Here is a 20,566-nt window from a genome sequence, read left to right as displayed (position 1 = left end):
GCTTATGCTCCTGTGTGTATCATCTGGGATAGGGTGAGGTGAAGGGGGAGCCCCTTGCTTAATGGGAGGTTTCTAAATGCACTGACTGCTGAGAGGGCTCTGTGAGTGTTGATTAGAGTTAAGCCCAGAGTGGCTGCTAATGTACATTCCTGACTGATAGGGACCAGATAATGTGCTCCAAGCAATATTTTTAACCTGTAGGAGATATGGAAGCTTTAAAGAGTTAAGCTTTTCTGCTGCTTTTGGTGACACTAGGTGCTAAATTCCCTGCTGACATGAATAGCACTGGGTCCTGGGCATTATGAACAAACAAACAACAACACACCACCTTCCTGCTTTGAAGTCTTTCTTCTTCCATGCTTCCTTCCCTTGCAGCTTTCTTTTTACTCCTCTCTTTAACTATCCATTGTACCCCCATGCTGTGCCTTGATCTTCCTGTCTTACCCTACTTACCTGAAGTAAATTCTTGGTGAGAGATAGGAGGAAGATCCACAAGCCCACCTGTCCACCCTATGCTGGCCAAGTCACAACTGAGGAGTGTGGACCTTCTGATTCCCTGGTACAAAGCTGTCTGGGATGTGAGGGGTCTTGGATAGAAGTAAAAGAGGTTGGTCAGAACAGGCCTATTGACTGTCAGGGTAGTAGGTGAGCCAGAGGCTAGAGAGTACCCTTTGTCGATACCCTGAGCTCTGTGCATGCAGGATAGAAAGGATTCTTCATTTTCTCACCTCCATAGGCATAGTCAGCCCACCTGGTACACCTTTTCTCCCCACTAATCTCAGGCAGTGCCAACAAGAACATCTCTTCTCCTGTTTCCAGGTATGGCCTTTGGCTTCAGGCCAGCTGGGGCAGTGCTTACACACCATCCAGACTGAAGACCGAGTCTGGTCCATTGCTATCAGTCCATTGCTCAGGTAAGGGAGCCATTGTGTAATGTAATTGTGTCTCATATAGTAGATGCCTTTGTTTTGCTAGGTCAGATGATCTAGAAGATCTTCCACCTGTATATTGAAGGTTACTTTGAGCCACTCTCTTGGGGATTTTTAAATTCTTCAGAGACTTGAGGCCTTTAGATCTTTTCATATATTCATGGGGTTGAGATAATTTTCTGGGGCCAATTTCCTCAGCACTTCACTTCAGAAGTCTTAGGGAAAAGTACCATATTGGAATGTTATTAAGAGCCCTGCTGTTACCAGGGCGAACTTTCCAGAACAGATGCCCTCTGAGATTGCTCCAAAGCAGTGGCCTCTCACCATCCCTGGGAGGGGACAGCAGCAGCCAGCCTGCTGTCATGACTACTTGGATCTCTGCTTTGTTCTCCCTGGAAGATATCTTCTGCTGTATCTCCTATAGGCTTGAGTCATCAGGAGAAGCTTGAGGCCTTTAGTCAACTGGGTCCTCATGCAAAGTTAAATATGTAGAGAAGCAAAAACATTGACATTTGTAGCGAAGTGCCAAGTTTTTGATGGTGTCTTTACCCTTTGGCCTGATTACTATTTCTCTATCTTTAACTAGGGAAATATGAACAAGTGAGCTTTGCATCCTGACTTCTGCTTTCTAGACTCTCCTGATCCAAGGCAGGGTTCCTCTCCTCCCCAGCAGGGAACATAGCCCCTCTGTCCTATACTTGTTCCATCACAATAATTCCTAGGGGTTTCCCCCACTTCCTTCATCCCTCACTCCACATCCAAATGGAATGGGAAAGCTGTAGGGCTGTCACCCTCCAACACTGGGTTAAGTCAGTCGCTTGTTTTATGAGTGAGTTAGTCCCCCTTGTTCAGCCTCCTTCTCCTCACTCCACAGAGCTGGCACCCCTCCTCCTGCTCCCATCCACAACTCCCTTTAAAATTTTTTTCTTTCTAAGAATTAGAGCCGATTAGCCACGTCATTAATTCTTCAATTTGACGGCTGATATAGCAGGGCCTGAAACACATTGCTGACCCTAGAAAATGGAGACCCCATTCCTTAGCATATTGACGATGGGAGAAGTTAATTAAAATTCCACAGAGCAGAGGTGTCGGCTAACCTATAAACCTGTCGCTCGCTGTTCAGAACAAATCATCCTAGCAATCCTAGGAAAGAGGGAAGGGAAGACCAGCAGGGAGTGGAGAGGCTAAGTGTGTGGGAGCAGAGGGTAGAAAATGGAGCTGTGGAGCTCCTCCTCAGTTTCTCCCTAATACTGCCTTTCTTAGAGCCCATTAACGTGGCTGGGCGTGGTGGCACACACTTGTAATTCCAGCGCTTGGGAGGCTGAGACGGGGATCGCACAAGTTCGAAGCCAGCCTCAGTTACTGAGTGAGGCTCTCAGCAACTTAGTGAGGCTGTGTTTCCAAGTAAAGTATAAAATAGGTCTTGGAGTATAGCCCGGAGGTAGAAAGCCTCTGGGTTCCACTCCCTGCACCAAAAAAAAAAAAAAAAAAAAAAAAAAAAAAATAGCCAGCTTGGACTACTTGTGGGTTAGATATGTGTAAGGACTGAAGGAAGGCAGGACAGAGGGTGGGAGGTGATGGGGGTACCAGTGGCTTTGTTTAGGGACGGCCTGTGGACTTCTGACTTCAGGAGACAAAGGTGGGGTTGGTGGTAGAGGGAAGGCTCCAGTCAGATATACATGTGTTTCTTACACGTGGAATGAGGCCACCGAACAGAGACAAGATGCCTCCTTTACCCCATTCCAGGGGCCTCTACTCCAGCCACCTCCTGTGGAATGTGTTAATCTACCTCTTAACAAAGAAATCACAGCCCTCATTGCAGGTGATGCCAGTCAGAGGTTGAGGACAGTCTGTCCTCATCAGTAAGAAGCATTTGAGATCACAATAAACTAAGCTTGGTTTTTTGGCTGGCTTTGGGGAAGAACCTAGCTTTCTAATGTTACTACTGCTATGACTGCCATCACGCCTAGCAGCTGACAGTCACCAGCCGTCTGCTCTGTGCAGCCCCTCTGCTAAGTCCTTGCTGCATCTCACCTTCGGTGAAGACCTGTGCCTTGTAGTTTTCTTCACATTTTTCTTCAGTCTTCTGGGTGTATTTCCTTGGCCCTGGATGATTTTGCTCACAGTTGACTGTTCAGCTCCTGACCCATAGTTATTTGAGAAGGGTTTTCCCTGAATATACAGGTGATATCTTGAATTCTTTTTAAAAATAGCCAGGTGTGGTGGTGCACGGTTGTAATCCCAGAATTCAGGAGGTGGAGACTGGAGGATTGTGGTTCACAGACAGCCTCAGCTACTTAGCGAGGTTCTTTACAACTCAGTGAGACCCTGTTTCAAAAATAAAAAAGACTGCTGGGCGTGGTGGCGCATGCTTGTAATCCCCGCGCTTGGGAGGCGGAGACAGGAGGATTGCGCAGGTTCGTAGTCAGCCTTGCTGGCTTGAGACCCTGTTTCCAAATAAATAAAAAAAAAGGTCTGGGAGTATAGCCTGGAGGGAGAAGGGCTTCCTGGAACCCCAGTACCACCTAAAATAAATAAATAAATAAAAAGACTAAGCTGGGCATGATGGCGCACGCCTGTAATCCCTGCACTTGGGAGGCTGAGACAGAAGAATCACACAGGTTCGAAGCCAGCCTCAGCTACTGAGTGAGGCTCTCAGCAACTTAGTGAGACCCTGTTTCCAAATAAAATATAAAATAGTTTTGGAAGTATAGCCTGGAGGTAGAAAGCCTCTGAGTTCCACCCTAGTACCACTAAAATAAATAAATAAATAAATAATACTAAAAAATAGGGCTGAGGGTGTAACTTGGAGGTAGAATGCCCCTGCATTCCATCCCCAGTATCACACACACAAAAAGTTTTCATTTAAGATTACATCTTGGAGAATTGCATGTTTGAAACCAGCCTAAGCAACTTAGTAAGACCCTGTTTCCAAATAAAAAATAAAATAGGGCCGGGCGTGGTGGCGCACGCTTGTAATCCCCGCGCTTGGGAGGCAGAGACAGGAGGATCGCGCAGGTTCGAAGCCAGCCGCGCGCACTGGCTTAGGAGACCCTGTTTCCAAATATAAAAATGTAAAAAGAGGTCTGGGAGTGTAGCCCGGAGGTAGAAGGGCTTCCAGGAACCCCAGTACCACCAAAAAAATAAAATAAAAATAAAAATAAAATAAAATAAAATAGGGATTGGGACATAGTCTGGAGGTAAAAAACTGGCTATAGGGTTGTCCCCCCACCCCCCCTATCGAGGATGAATCACAGGGGCATTCTACCTCTGAGCTGCCACCCCAGCCCTATTGTTTGTGTGTGTGTGGGGGTACTGGGGGTGGAACCCAGGGGCTTTCTACCTCTGGGCTATACTCCTAGACCTATTTTATGTTTTATTTGGAAACAGGGTCTCACTAAGTTGCTGAGAGCCTCACTAAGTAGCTGAGGCTGGCTTTGAACCTGTCTCACTTAAGTAGCTGAGGCTGGCTTTGAACCTGTGATCCTCCTATCTCAGCCTCCCAAATGCTGGGATTACAAGAGTGTGCCACCATGCTCGACTAGGGATTTTTTTTTTTTTAATAGACTTTGCTAGATTACTGTGAAGATTGACCCAAAATAATGTATATGAAGCTGGGTATGATGGTATATGCCTGTAATTCCAGTACTTGGGAGGCTGAGATAGGAGGATTGCAGGTTTGAGGTCAGCTTCAGCAAGCTAGGGAGACTGTTTCAAAACAAAATATAAAAAGATTTTGGGGTATAGTTCAGAGATAAAATGCTCCTGGGTTCAATCCCCAGTAACACACACACACACACACACACACACACACACACACACACACACAGAATACAGAATATATACGAAGAAAAGTCTCTGAAAAGCTATAAGGGCTATAGTATGATGTCTGCCAGAATGCCTTCTTTTTTTTTTTTTTTTTTTTTTGTGGTACTGGAGATTGGACCTAGAGGCATTTTTTTTTTTTAAACAGGGTCTCAATAAGTTGCAGAAGGCCTTACTAAGTAGATGAGGCTGGCCACAAATCTGTGATCTTCCTGTCTCAGCCTCCAAAGTATTGGGATTACAAGTGTGCGCCATCACATCCGACTTCAAGAATGCCTTCTTATCTGGTGTAAATTGCTTCATGGCTTCAGTTGCTCTCAAGCCTTTTCCCTGGGCTTCTCCTGACTGCTCCAGGCGTCCAGGGAGTTATACTGCTCTTCTGCAGTCTTCTTGAAGGAGAGGCTCAGTAGCTCTCTCATTTCCCCCTTGGGGTGTGCCTGCCCCACATGGCTACTTCCTGTTGCCTTCCCTGCCACCACTTCTGTTGGACATAGTGTCATATCACTAATGGGATGTGACCCTGGTCTCCTCATAAATAGCAGCTGTCCTCTAGGGCAGGTCCTCCCAAATTGCCTGACAAACTCCTTGGCCTCTGTTTGTTCCCTTGTAGGGTTGGAAGAAACCCAGTAGTTCAGAAACCTAGTATAGTTCTTTTTTCAACTAATCTGTTTCTCTACTTAAAATAATTTGTCAGACCTACTCATCTTATTTTTGATCCTGGAGATTTTCTACCTTTCTTTCTTGTGTGTGTGTGTGTGCTTGTGTACTTGTGGTATAAAACAGGGAGCCTCCGGTTTGCTTACTATGAGGTGCCTTTGACTAGGAGAAAGCAGGTATTCTGTCCTATGTCCGAATGTCCCCTTCCTTCCATGACCTTGAGCTCTTGATTTATATGATATTTAATACCACTGTGCCTAGAGCTTGTGGAACAATAGGCTCTGAAGGAAGGCAGAAGGTGAGGAGTGAGGCCTTCTACCTGTAGAGGAGGTCTCACCAGAGCTGCTGGATGAGTGAAAGAGGGTTTGGTTGAGGTAGCAGGGCATGCATTGGGTGGAGGGCATACCTGTGGGGCAGCAAGGCTTCCAGCCCAGCTGGCCTCAGAGTTACAACCTCTTTAGATCACATTGAGTTCTGAATTCTTTTCTACAAGTAACACAGAAAAGTAGATTTTAAAAATGTGTAATGTGCTTTATTGCCATTTAAAAAGTATTTCCAACTGAGTATGATGGTGTATGCCTCTAATCCCAGTCCTTGGGCTGAGACAGGAGGATTGCAGGTTTGAGGCCAGCCTCAGCATTTTAGAAAGACTTTGTTTCAAAATAAAAAAAAATGCAAAGGGCTTGCAGTGTAGCTCAGAGGTAGACTACTCCTGTGTTTAATCCTCAATAAAAAATAATTTAATTAATTTCCAGTTGAATAAAGTTAGTAAATACTTAAGAACAAGGAAATGCAGATCTGTTGAAGACTTACTTTCATTCCCTTCTAGGTCTCCTCGCTTCCTTTCCATTCCCTTTCGCCTCAGGCCCTGTGTGTTCCCTGAACACTTGTGTGTAGCTTCACCAGGCTTACTAGTGTGGGGGTAAGATGAGTACGTCACCGTGGTGCTTGCCAAATTAGACTGTCTTAAAGTAGACACTAGGCACCAGTTGAGGGGTATCATTCCCTTTGGAGAAAAAAGGGTGAATTGAGGCCCAGGAAAGACCAATATAGGGCCACATGTAGGGAGGGGCAGAGGAGGCTGCAGTGTGGGCCCATCTCCAGCCTGTGGCCATGTGCTGTATGCTCAGAGGGCCACAAAGCAGGCCTCTGGGTCACCACTGTGCCTTACTCACTATTGCCTTGCTGTGGCCCTCCAGAGGCTCATGGGGATCTGGGAGCATTCGTCTCCTCCTCCTCTTCCTCTTCCTCCTCCTCCTCCTCCTCCTCCTCCTCCTCCTCCTCCTCCTCCTCCTCCTCCTTCTTTTTGTGTGTGTGTTACTGGGGATGGAACCTATGGGCCTTCTACCTCTGGGCTACACTTCAAGACCAATTTTATATTTTATTTGGAAACAGGGTCTCACTATGTTGCTGAGCAACTCACTAAGTAGCTGCGGCTGGGTGTTTTTTTTTTTTTGTCACAACTCATTCACTTTATTTAATAAGTCAGTGATGATTGTAATTTACAGCTTACAGATAGAGTAGATAAGAATTTCAGGTCCATGACAAGGTACACAGACAAGCAAGAGAACAGCTTAACAACATTACACTTAGTATCCAGCACACCTAAACACTTGTGTGCTGGAACCAGCTTGGAAAACAGTTATCCTTGATACAAATGAGGAAGTGAAGTCCACCTTAGGTGTTTTTTTTTTAATTTATTTTTATTGGTGCATTATAATCATACATCACATTGGAATACAAGACTTGAGAGGATATATAAGCACACATCATCCAATTAGCCCTCATCCAGCCCCCATCCCATTCCCTCCCCCTCCCTCGATCCCATGCTTGTTTGGTGATTAACTTTGATACATTTATGTGCTTCCAGCCTTTAAAGAGGCTCCATCCTCCCCTATTCCATACCCTCTGATTGGTCACCTTAATTGTTTCACTATAGGGCCCTTTCTATAGCTCGACCTCTTCTGTTGCCCCTTTCCTCCTAGATATTGCTGATTAGGGGAAGCATCTGGGTTTTTTTTTTTTTCCTGCTATATTTCTCTGTGCATGCCGCATTTCAAGTACCGATCCCACTCTTGATGGCCCCAGTAGTGGCCTGGCTACCCGGTGGACTGATCCAGACCTCGCTGGCTCAAGCAGCGGCCTTGCTTCACGGCAGGCTCCAATATCGGCCGTTGGCCCCGGCATCGGCCTAACCCCTCGGCAGGCTCCGATCCTGGCCTGAGGCTGGTTTTGAACCTGTGCTATTCTCCTGTCTCATCCTCCTGAGTACTGGGATTACAAGTGTGTACCACCACACCCGGCTAGCACTCTCTTCTTAAAGGTCTGAGTTAAAGTAGGGAGGGATGGGGAAAAGCAGCACAAAGGAGAGGCTTGGGCTCACTCAGGTAGTTGAGAATGATGGCACCATTCTGGGAATATGTGTGCACATAGATCTTTATTTACCAGGCCCTCCAACCAGCATTGGGGGCCCTGTGGTAAAATGAATCCGTAGACTTCTCTGCCCTGTTTGTCTGGGAAGGAAGGGAGAGGAGTATACAGTTCAACACACTGATCTTCCTTCTGTGGACACTTTGTCTACTGCCCTGCAAGAAAAAGATGCTCAGCAGAGCCCTCTCCCTGTTTCCAGACAATACTGCTGTTGGGTGGTGGATGTGGTCAGGAGGGCTTCCAGGACTCTTGGGTTTTAGTCCCTTCTCTCCTGCTTCTGTCATCAGGGAAATATATGAGTGGTATAGGTGCAGAAACTTGACTTAGCTGTGTTATTAAACGTACAATGTAATTTTGTGTAACTTTGCTCACTGTGGTGGCCTGTTTGTTTTTGGGGAGATTAGTCCAAGTCTGCATGAAATGTACCAATTCAAATTTGTAAAGTGAGTTGGGCCTCTGGGGGTTTAGATGGAGGAGCTGCCCCCTCTTGCTTTGAGGTGAGGGCAAGTCTGGAAGGAAAGCCGTCACTGTGTGCTTTTTGGCAGGGGTGGGGATTCTGGGAGAGCAGGGTGTTTATTCCAGTGGTTGCAGGGTTTGCTGTGTGCTGTGTGGCAGGCGCTGTCCACCAGCCACTGAAATGCATTTTTCTTCACTAAAAGGTAATCTCATGTGGAGTGTGCTCAGACAGAGGCTTGAGGGACTGGAAAGAGATCCTATTGGTTCCAGTGCTGCAGCAGTCCTTTGCCCCTGGACTTAATTATTACCTCAGTGTTTTTAGGGGGAAAAGAATCAAAAGTAAAGATTGTTCCCAAGTTTTTCTTTTTCTGGCTGGTGATAGACAGCTGGGGGCAAAGGGAATTCTGGCCTAGATAATCTAAAGAAAGGCTTGGAAGGGTGACTTTGTAGCACTTGACTTTGCAGCTGGTCCTCTCAGTGGCAAGTTCTTTATCCCTAGGGTAGAGCCAGAGGGGAAGCCTCCACTGGGGCAAGGGAACCTGATGATGAGCTAGTCAAGGAGTAACTTAGTGTCCCTCTTTGCCAGACAGGATGAGAGAATCAGAGAGGCACAAAGACATAGAGGGACCAGGGTCTGGTGTGGCTGAAAGGGGCATCATGAGACCTGGAGAAAGATGGAGGCTCTGGGTGACCCATTGCTAGGTGGCCCACTGGTCCACCCTGAAGTGAGTTAATATTGGAAAGACATCAGTGTGGTACCAATGAATCTGAGTCAGGTCTGCTAAGTCTCAGTACTGTGCCCTCCACCCTCACGTTTGTTGCCTATGCAAACCCAAGCCTCTCAGGTGTCATATCCATCAGCAGCAGGGACCAAATACCATCAGTGGTGGGTTTCACTTCCTCAAGACCCTGGATTTTAGCCATTACTCAGGGCAGGACAGGCATAGGGAGGCTCATGTGCTGAGCTGCTGGCCTAAGACCAGCACTCTTCCAGTCCTGGCTGGCCCAGAACCCACTTGTGGGAATAGCTCCTTCCCTGGCCAACATGGTTGGCTCATTTGTCAAGAGCTGTCTTAAATAAAACACTACAAACAGAAACAGAGGCTACTGCAGAGGGCCGGATACTGTGGGTACAGTTGATGCATGGAAGCTCTGGCTCTGCTAGTGGGAACCTCATTTCTATCCCTTAGTCTTGTTGAAATTCTTATCCACCTGACTCTGTCTCTCTTTCCTCCTCTATTCCCTCTTCTCTTCTCCTCTCTCTCTCTTTTTCTCAGTACTACTTAAGCATGATTCCTCTATTCTAACTAGGGATACACTGTGAACTAGATGGTATAATCTGATGGGAGAGAAAAACAAGTAAAATGGAAGCACAGACTGGGCATGGTGGTATACACCTGCAATCCCAGTACCTGGGATATGGAGACAGGAAGATTGCAGGTTCAAGACCAGCCTCAACAAATTAGTGAGACCCCATTCCAAAATAAAAATAAATAAATAAAAAGGTCTAAGGGTATAGCTCAGTGGTAGAACCCCACTAGGTTCAATCCCTAGTACCACATTAAAAAATGGGCAGTGTGGAAAGTTCTCAGATGGGGGATCAAGAAACTAGAGGGACACAGGTAGATAGATAGGAAGAACCAGGCCTCGTGTTTTGTACCACAACAGGGTAACTATTCACCTGGGACAATTTATGACACATTTCAAAATTACTAGAAGAGTCAAAAAGTCTCTAACACATAGAAATGATAACTGTTTAGGGCAGCAGAAATGCTAATTATTCTGGTTTGATCACTACACATTGTACACATGTATTAACCTATTATACTATACCCCATAAATATGTGCAAATAAGATGTGTCAATTAAAAAGTAAAAGAGCTACAAAGGGATCAATCTCTTCCTCCCTCTGCCTGCATCACAGCCGCAGCTCCCCCTGCAACCCATTCTTTCTTGCTCCTCTCATTGGGGTGAGAAGGAATTTTCCTTCGTTGGCTGCTGTAGACTTTCCTCTGTTGTGTGTGCAGTATGCCTATGTTTGTCTACCTTTGATCACTGTTCTGCCAGCAGATAATTTAGCAGTCACATCCCAAGGTGGAAGCATGGAGTTAATGTTAAAATTAGTTTTTTTTTTCTTTTTCTTTCTTTTTTCTCCCTGGTTTTTTCTCTTTAAACTTCAGTGGGTGATGAGGCAGAGAGGGAGGCGGGAGGGTGAAGGGGAGCCATAAATTCTGAGGCTGGTGCTGGAGCAGCCGGGAATCCTCTGATGTCTCCACAGCACTTTCATTAACATTTAAATTAAGGGTTTGTTTTCCAGGCTGTTTTATAGGCAGGGACCTTTCATGGCCTGTCACATGCAGCACCCACCCCCCTCCTCAAGCAAGTGTGTAATTGTAGCCACTGCGCTATCCTAACTCTGGGTTGCTGCCGGAGGTTCAAAGGGAGTTCCTGGGACAGAGCGGTGGAGGTACAAGCTGTGACAGTCAGGATGGGGGTTACTTCTCAAATGAGGGTGTGTGCAGGGCTCCTTTTCCGTTTTTCTGACCCGTGCTTTTCTCTGCCCTTCAAGGGACACACTTTAATCCTTTTTTCCTCTCTCCCATCCTTTCTTCTTTCCTTCCCTTGAGCCATGGCCAGGTGGGAAGGATGCAGTCCATTCCAGTAGCATAAGTTAGGGCCTGGGCAACCATCCTAGAATACAGGTCTCTGTGTTTATCTTCCCTCTTTTGCTTAGGAATTATTGTCTCCGATGAATTTGTAATATATTAGGGTTCTTTGGTCCTAAAAGGGCATTCTTGGGCAGACAGGTATGTCACTGACTCCACATGTACCTGGACTGGCACTGCTTGCTGACAGAGATCATTTGAGAAACTTTTCTCCCCAACTTTGGCATTTGGACCAAGCTTCTTCCCTGTACCTTCAAGGAGTCAGTTTGTCTCCAAGCATTCTTTTACATGAAATATGTGGCAGCATTTGGGGATCTTTGAAAAGACTTCCCTGCTGTGGTCTCTCCTTGCCATCAGCATCTGTTGCTCTATCAGTGGGGAGAATGTCTTCCACACTGCACATAAGGACCTCATGAACCTATGGCCTAAAGACTTCATTCATCCTCTGCTGCGTATTCTCTATGGACAGTTAATGAGAGCAGCATTGGGACCTTTTTCTCTTTCTGTTCAGAGGCTAAGAAATATTTCCTCTTGAGGACTTAACTTCACTGCCCGAGTCACCACACATTTCTTCTTTCCTTCATGAAGCCACTCAAACCATCCATGACTTACTTATCTGCTGGCTGAAGGGGCTGAGCATCTTGTCGTCCTGTTCAGGTAACCTTGCTAACAGGTGGACGCCCTCATGCCCTGGGGTCCCACCGGAGGGGAGGTGCTCGATGACCCCTCTGCAGGTGCTGCTTGGGCTCAGATTGCAGGCTGGTGTTCAGTCCCCGCCTGATGGTGATTAATCTGGGACACGGGCCGGCAGAGGCCCAGTCAGGGCAGCTTTGGTCCCTCACTGTGAAGACCTTTGGCTCGGAGACTGAAGTGATCTCTGTGGCTGGCTTCGGCTTGGGGTTTGATCTGTCAAGGCTAAAGGGGAACCTGATGGTGGAGCGGAAGCTTCTAGCTCTGTCTGACTTATGGCACTGATCCGTTCCAGTGGCCTTGTCATGATAGTGCTCATTATTTAGGAAGATTTCCCCACCTATTAGCTGTAACACTCAAAATGGCCAAAGCGATCGTTACAAAAGATGTGTGCTTTTAGTTTTTCAGCCAATGAAGCTTATTCTTGTAAGTAGACTAGGGGCTGGGGTGGGTTTGCAGTGGGAATGAGTGAAAGGGCAACAGTAACGCTTTGGTTGGATGAACAGCAGAATGTATGTCTGTGGGGACCAGTTGGAGGTGGAAGGATCACCCCATTCTGCTGTTAGGCAGTGGCTCAGGCCATGTGGGGGCAGATTCACTATTTCAGTTTGGAGTCACGTCTTAGTTTTCTTGTTTTTCTTTTCATTCTGAACCAAGTTTCTTTTTGAAAAGGGTTCTACTTCCCCCTATCAATATCACCTTCCATCTTCTTCTTTTTTTTCTTTTCTTTTTTTTTTTTTTTTGCAGGTCTGGGGATGGAACCCAGGGGCATTCGACCTCCAAGCTACACCCCCTGCCCTATTTTTTATTCTTTATTTGAAACCGGGTCTCACTGAGTTGCAGAGGGCCTCACTAAGTAGCTGAGGCTGTCCGCGAATCGCGATCCTCCAGGTCTCAGCCTCCGAATGCTGGGATTACAAGCGTGCGCCACCATGCCCGGCTACCTTCCATCTTCTAGAGATCTGTTTTCTGGGATCTCCAGATGGCAGTCCATGCTGCCATTTGTATTTTTTTTTCAATGGTACTGGGGATTGAACCCAAGGGCATTCTACCTCTGAGCTATATCCCAGCCCTAATTTTTTATTCCTTTTTTTTTTTTTTTTTGTACTGGGGGTGGAACTCAGGGGCATTCTACCCCCAAGCTATAATGCCAGCCCTGGTTTTTTATTCTTTAGAAACAAGGTCTCGCTGGGCGTGGTGGCGCACGCTTGTAATCCCCGCACTTGGGAGGCAGAGACAGGAGGATCGCGCAGGTTCGAAGCCAGCTGTGCGTGCTGGCTTAGGAGACCCTGTTTCCAAATAAAAATATAAAAGTAGGTCTGGGAGTGTAGCCTGGAGGTAGAAGGGCTTCCAGGAACCCCAGTACCACCAAAAAAAAGAAAAAGAAACAAGGTCTCACTAAGTTGTGGAGGCCTCATGAAATAGCTGAGGCTGAAGCGTGCACCACCACACATACTTCGTCACTTATACTTCTTACCTACTCTGAGTTCAGGATGGGCACACATGGTGCTACTTGGTCATGAGCTTGAGGCCCAAGAATAGGAATTTCTTCATGTCATTTGAGCCTCAGTGAGTTTCATTATTATGTTGTTCCATTTGGCAGTTGGAGATTAAGACACAAGAGCTAGAACATTTTCCTTATGCCATCAAGGAGGAGATGGGCATGAGCATTCATGCGCACCACCCTCAGAGGCATATGTTGGAACCATTGATCTGAGAGGGTGGCCATAAAGATACTATGAATCACTGAAGTATTACTCATTCTGGGTTTTGCTGTGCCAACTAGAATTTCTATGCAAAATGACAAAACATGATGTGTTTATGCCTCAGAAAACTAACAAATGTTTTTGGCGCTTCCTTTTAGATCCAGATTGTAAGATCTTTGGCTATCTGGAGTGAATGTCTGTTAATCCCTGTACTTCCATAGCAATTTATTTTTCTTTTGGTACTGGGGATTGAACCTAGAGGCATTCTACCTCTGAGATACACCCCCAGCCCTATTTTATTTTATTATTTTTATTTTGAAACAGGATCTCACTAGGTTGAGAGTCTCACTATTTGCTGAAGTTGTCCTTGAACCTGTGATCCTCCTGCTTCAGCCTCCCAAGTACTGGGATTACAAATGTGTACCATCACACCTGGATATAGCAGTTTCTCTCTCTCTCCTCTCCCCCCCCTCTGTTTTTGTTTGTTTGTTTGTTTTTTCTCTACTGGGGATTGAACCTGGGGCACTCTACCTCCAAGCTATAACTCCAGCCATAATTTTTATTCTTAATTTTGAAACAGTGTCTGACTGAGTTGCAAAGGAACTCACTAAGAAGCTGAGGTTGTCCTCAACTTGAACCAAGATCCTCCTGTCTCAGCCTCCCGAATGCCGAGATTACAAGCATGTGCCACCATGCCCAGCTTTATAGCAGTTTCTTAAACAGAACTTTCTAGAATTTTCAGATTATGATCTACTGGGAGCAGGGTTTTCTTTCCTGTCTATGGGAGAACTAATTTGCCTGTATGCTGCAGATGCAACCCCTCTCCCTCTGGGATACTGTAGTAAACTGATTACCCAAGATTCTTGCCACTTTTCTTAGCTTGATCTTGCTCCACTGTTAGTGTGTGACCTGGACTGTGGGAGCAGAGGGAGGAGGGAGGTGAGTATGCACAAGTAGAAGCCATGGTAATTGCAAAGGGAATATTAGTCCAGGAGCTGCTGGCCCAGGAAATTGCTTTTTTGCAGAATCTTTCCTTTTTCATAGTTTGCAATACAAATTAAAAACATGAATGGACACCAAAAAGTATAGAGGGGACAGGTGGGGTGCCACTTGGGATATGCTAACATCCAAAATTGTCAGCAGTGTCTTAATTTGCAGGAGAGAATTCCAAGTAATGAGAGAAACTTTTAGGCAAGTAAAATAATTTGAAATCAGATTTTCTGTGATCCTCCCCCATGTTTTCCATGTACTCATGTTCAGACTTGTCTCCAGCCGTGCTCAGGTTGCCCTGCTCTGCTCCTTCCTGCAGCAAAGCTGTAATCCAGCCTTTATAATTGTGACCATGGTGTGGTATTTCATCTTCCACAGCAGGCTGGAAAACAGCAGCCCCATCTAGAGTCAGTGTGCTTTAGAAAATGTGCACATTAGCCCTCCTGGGACTGAGCTTTTATATGTGTGCTGAAGAGCAGCATGCGCCTTGAAGGCAGGAGCTTGCCTGCTGAAAAGATGTTAAAGCCAGGAATGCTGAGCTTATACGTTCTCTGGTCCTTATAACACCAGTGGGTGGATTGATAAGCAGACTATGAGGCTACCAGGCCCTTTTCCTCTCTCAATTTCCCCCACTTCTCCATCTGTGCTTTTTGCTTCCAGGCTGGAGATGTTTATGTCTATGTTGTACCTGGATACTTTGGTGATATTTGAGGTAAGGATGGGGAGGGGTGGCCAATACCTGTGTTGTGTAGGCATCGCAAGAAACCAGGTGATAGGGAGATATGAGGAGAGAGGCCAGAAGCAGTGTGGAGGGAGGTCTTTTCAAGTATAACACTAACTATGAATCCTTTTTGCCTCCTTTGTTTGGTGCTTCATTGCACACATGACTTGCCTGAGATGTGTGCTGTAAAGTGACATGTATCCCTTTCTGTCTGTGGCCACCACAAGTGTCTCTCCCTACCTTCTTCATGGATTAGGATTTTTTTCTGGTAGTGTGGGGGAATAAACACAGGGCTTCACACATGCTAGGTAAATGCTTTACTACTGAGACTCACCACCAGCCTGATTAAGGAATTTTCAAAGAGAAATTAACAGGAGTCTTGCCCCAGGTCATGCCTGTGATGCCTGGCCAAAACTCTGAAGTCTCAGGAGCATACAGTAATATTGTATCAGAATACAATAGTATTCTGTCCACATTTAGTTGGCTTTCCCTGGCATAAGCTTATTATTACCCCAAACTTGCTGTACCATTGGCCCCAGGGACCACAGAAAGGAGAGAGCAAAGAGCATATGGCCCCATCTCTCCACCTAAGGATTCTGATCCTGTAGGACCTGCTACAAGATCAGATCTTGGAATAGCTCTTGCTACTTTCTGCCATGTTGCAGCTGTAGAATTAGCTATCCTGGCCCAGCCTGGGTCTCCCTGGTCCTGTATCTGAATGGAAGGGGACCACTGGGTGATTAGGTGGGCTCCTATAGGACCTGACCCAAGTATAGGGTCAGCCCAGCAGAATGGTGAGATGTGTAAGGCCTAGCACAGAGGGAGGGGCATGTGGGTTAAAGCACCTGAAATATTTTCCTTTCCCTGCTAGTTTGATATTGACTAGTCCCCGGGGGGGGGGGGGTGAACTATGGTTAAGAATTCTAAAAAATAATAGAAACGCCAAAGATTATTCAAAGATTATTTTACTTGTTAGAAATCTGACTAGGAAAATTCTTTTTACAAGTGGGTAAAGACAGGTCCAAGAATAAGGAGAGGAAAAGTCAGTTTTATAGTTGGATTAGGTTGGAAGTACATATCAAAGTTGGAACATGAAAACCTTTTGATATATATATTTCTACTTTTAGGAATTTAGCCTAAGGCAATAATCAGAACCGTGTGAAGATATATTTATAAAGACTTATATTAGGAACACACCTATATCCATTAATAAGAGTCTAGTTAAATGTTTTAGAGTACATTCTCTCGATAGAATACTATGTAACCATTAAAAAGATGACACAGTGGTGCACACTTGCAATCCAGGGCTTGGAAGGCTGAGACAGGAGGATTGCAGGTTGGCAGTCAGCCTCATCTACTTAGTGAGGCCTTCTGCAGTTTAGTGAGACCCTGTTTCAAAATAAAGAACGAAAAATAGGGATGGGGTATAGCTCGGAGGCAGAATGCCCCTCGGTTCAATCCCCAGTACCACAAAAAAAAAAAAAAAAAATGTATATCTACTGACTTCAAAAGGTGTTGGAATAGATCCTGGAATGAAAAAAATGTTAAAAAGTAATATGATAGTTTATTTAAATATCTCAAAGGAGATAATTTCTTCTTTTTAATCTTTTTATTGGTGCATTATAGTCTCATGTCATAATGTAAATCATGTTGACAGGAGATATTTCATATGTGGTAGATTTCTGTTGACATTTACTTTTTACTTTTTTTGTATTTAATTTTTTTTCCAGTACTGGGGTTGGCGGTTGGAACCTAGAGGCATTATACCTCCAAGTTACATCCTAAGCATTATTTTTATTCTTTATTTTGAAACAGGGTCTCACTAAGTTGCAGAGTGCCTCACTAAGTAGCTGAGGCTGTCTGCAGACCATGATCCTAATGTCTCAGCCTCCCAAGTACTGGGATTACAAGTGTGTGCCACCATGCCCAGCTTGAATTTACTTTTTTAAATAATGAGCCTGTTTTATAATTAGAATATAAATTATATTTGTCTATTTCAAAATCAGGCAACTATGGAGGGACTTCTTTTTATTACATAATTACTTAAATTATGGATGCATGGACCTACATTTACTTTTTATTTCGAACAGCTTTATTTAAGAATGATTTATAATGCATAAACTTAGCCATTTTAAGTATATGGTTCTCTGCTTTTTAGCAAATCTGCAGAGTTGTGCAGTTACTATCACAATTGAATTTTTGAACATTGTCATCACCCCCAAAAGACCCTTCCTTACCTTTACTTTTATGCCATTAAACATGATTTCATGCCTGAGAGCTTTGTGGAGAAAGAAGTAAGCAAAAATACTGAAATAAAGAAAAATGGTATCGGCTGGGCGTGGTGGTGCTCACTTGTAAGCCCAGCATTTGGGAGGCTGAGACCAGAGGCTCGCGGTTAGTGGCCAGCCTCAGCTACTTAGTGAGACCCTTTGCAACTCAGTGAGACCCTGTTTCAAAATAAAGAATTAAAAAAAATATAGGGCTGGGGGTGTAGCTCGGAGGTAGAATGCCCTGGGTTCCACCCCAGTACCGAAAAAAAAAAAAAAAGTACCAGACGTGTTTTTCTTTGTAATGCATCTCCGAGTACCTGCCTTAGATGTGCTAAATGCTGCTGTGCACAGGCTCACATGGAAGCCCAGCAAGTAGTTCCCACTGCCCAGGAGCAACACAGACTCACTAACAAGGTATTTTAGTACATTTGCAGTGTGAATGCCGTCAATCATTGAGGCTGTTGAAAAAAATCAGAGGAAAGCAGTGGCCTTGTTAAATAAGGGGTATTAGCTGGGTGTGGTGGCGCACACTTGTAATCCCCGCGCTTGGGAGGCTGAGACAGGAGGATTGCACAGGTTCAAAGCCTGCCTCAGCTACTTAGTGAGGCTCTCAGCAACTTAGTGAGACCCTGTTTCCAAATAAAGTATAAAATAGGTCTGGGAGTATAGCCCGGAGGTAGAAAAGCCCCACCCCCAGTACCAAAAAAAAAAAAAAATCGGGGGCCTTTGTGGTTGATAGGGAGTTTGAAGTGGGACTTGTACAATGCACCGTTTACATTACAGAAGGGCACTTCAGGCAAGGGGACTGGCATGAATAAAAGTATAAGAGGGGATAAGGAAGCTCATGGTAGGTTGAGGCTCAGAGTAGACAGGTTTGGCTGGCTGGAGAGAACACTTGCGGTCAGTTTTGGAAGGTTTTAAAGTCAAGTTTGTTGTTAGCCTGAGGAATATAGGGAGCCATAGATGGTTTCTGACCAGATCGAAGCAGTTAAATGATTAATGTGGTACAATGTACAGATTTTTTTTTATTTTTTATTTTTATTTTTATTTTTTTTTGTGTGTGTGGTACTGGGGTTCCTGGAAGCCCTTCTACCTCTGGGCTCCACTCCCAGACACCTATTTTGTATTTTTTTTGAATTTTTAAATAAAATTATCTGTGTCTGGTCGTGCATACCTATAATCCTAGTACTTGGGAGGCCGAGACAGGAGGATTGCAGGTTTGGGGCCAGCCTTAGCAACTTAGTGAGCACCTCAGCAACTTAGCAAGAACCTGTTTCAAAATGAAAAGGTCTGGGAGTATAACTCAAGAGGTAGAAAGCTCGTGGATTCAATTCCTATTGCATATATATATATACTATATATTATATATGTATAAATATATATATATATATACTATATATTATATATATAATATATATATATATATATATATTTGTGTGTATGTGTTTTTTCTTTTATTTTATTTTCCCTCACAGTGTACATGATACTTTGGAAAAAGACTGAAACTACTTGGATACTTTTCAAGGAGTACTCTTTGTTAGCAATAGGGACCTGACTCCCGGGGACATTGGAAAGGCAGCTTTGGGCTCAGGAGAACTATCAGTAGGCAATTAAAAGTGCACGTAGGTAAGGAGAGAAGAGACCATGGTGAACTCTGTGAGCCTGGTGAGGGCTGGGCCCTGGCATGAGCAAACTCAGTTCTGGTGAATGGGTCTATGGCAGTGTCCAAAGGTAGTCAGGAATGGGCTCAGATGTGGGGTTGAGTTATAGAAGGCCTTGGTGTAGAGACAACAATGGAAATAATATGAAGGATTAGCACCAATGGGAAACTAAGAAAAACAAAGACAGTGGGGCAAGAAGACTCAAAGAGGCCAACTGGAAAACGGGAGAGTGCGAGGAAAAGAGGAGTCAAGAAGAGTAGAGCTCCTGGCCAGGGTAAATGGTTGGCAAGTGAGTTTTTCTGGGCAACTAAAATAAATCATTTGTATGCTGCCTTGCTTATTATTCCTCTCCCTGTTCTAATTGATGAGTACATAGGTAGGTAAAAGTGCAGAGCCTTGATAGTGAGGCATGGAATTTTGCAAATATTCAGTTTTCCTTTTGTGTTGTTTTCAAGTTGTAATACATTTGGTCTTTCTCCAGTTCTTCAGTCTGGCTCTTCTTTTGTGAGCTACCTGCCCCTTTGCCATTTGGAGATATTTGGCTTCAGAGCCATGGGCTGACCAGGTTCTGGGCTTGCTTGGCCAACTCTGCCTATCTGAAAACCTTTCTTTAAAGAGACTTGAATAAAAATTTTCCAGTCCTCCTCAAATTCTTTGGAGGCAATAATTCCACAGGGCTTGTCATTTGTGTTTGAAGCTGGTGGTGAGGAGGGCGGAGTGAGGAGAAGCGAGGGGGTGGAGATGGGAAGCAAAGAAGAAATCAGAGAGAGAAATTTTATTGAGGGAGAGTCTGCTGGGTTTATGGGAGGGAATCTCTCCCCTCCTCCCCATTCGGATTTGAAAGGGCCGGTGAATCTTTGATTAGGTGCAGGTCAAAAGAATTTACACATTGTGACCTTAATAACTAGAGGTGATTGGCAGGTGGGCTGTGGGGAGGGGGCCGCGGGCCCCTTTCATCTCACTTAGCACAGAGGAGAGACAATGGGCCAGCCGATTTTCCTTGTTGTCCCTTGTTTGAAAAGGTCTGGTGTCTCTACTAGGTACCTGTGACATGGGGGTCTTGATTGGGGTCTCATAAAGGCCCCTGTCAGTATGTCCAAAGGCCAAGAGTACAAAAGCAAGCAGTGGGTGGGGGTCTCAGCTGACCACTGAAGAAGGGAGGGGAGGACCCGGGAGGCAGTGGAGGGAGAAGCAACCCCCGATGGGAGCCCTTATAGAGGGAGGGGAGGCGGGGGGCAGAGAAGGGCCATTTTTGTCCCTAACTCATCAAGCACATCTGCAGAATTGTCCAAGCTGCTGCCTCCCGGTTTCAAAAGAAAAAAAATGATCGTTTGATAAACCGTCCCAATTCACCACTTTCTCACAAGGGTGGGAGACCCAGCCCTGACCTCTGTATGATTTCACGTCAGGACTAGGCTTTCTTGCTCCACCTCCAAATTGCTAGAGAAACTTTGAAATGTATCCTGTGGCTTTCTCTCTCCCTTCTCTCACCCCCCCCCCAATTTCCCACCCTCTCCACCCCACTGGCCTCTGTTTTCTCCCTGGGCGCTCCAGAGTGTAGGCGAG

General features: G+C 45.2%; 1 protein-coding gene across 1 annotated transcript in view; it reads left to right on the top strand.

Annotated features, from left to right (window-relative positions):
* The window catches only part of FBXW4 (F-box and WD repeat domain containing 4), a gene marked incomplete at both ends in the record, with an annotated part of 102,908 nt that overhangs the window by 40,247 nt on the left and 42,095 nt on the right, over positions 1–20,566 (top strand). The window contains one exon of the mRNA XM_080694853.1: positions 820–914. Coding sequence (XP_080550979.1) covers positions 820–914 — 95 coding nt within the window. The remainder of the gene's footprint in view (positions 1–819; positions 915–20,566) is intronic.

Source organism: Muscardinus avellanarius (assembly GCF_963383645.1).
Source record: "Muscardinus avellanarius genome assembly, chromosome: 4".
NCBI classification, from domain to species: Eukaryota; Metazoa; Chordata; class Mammalia; order Rodentia; family Gliridae; genus Muscardinus; species Muscardinus avellanarius.
Note: the sequence above shows the minus strand (reverse complement) of the source record. Positions and strands in the feature narration are given on the sequence as shown.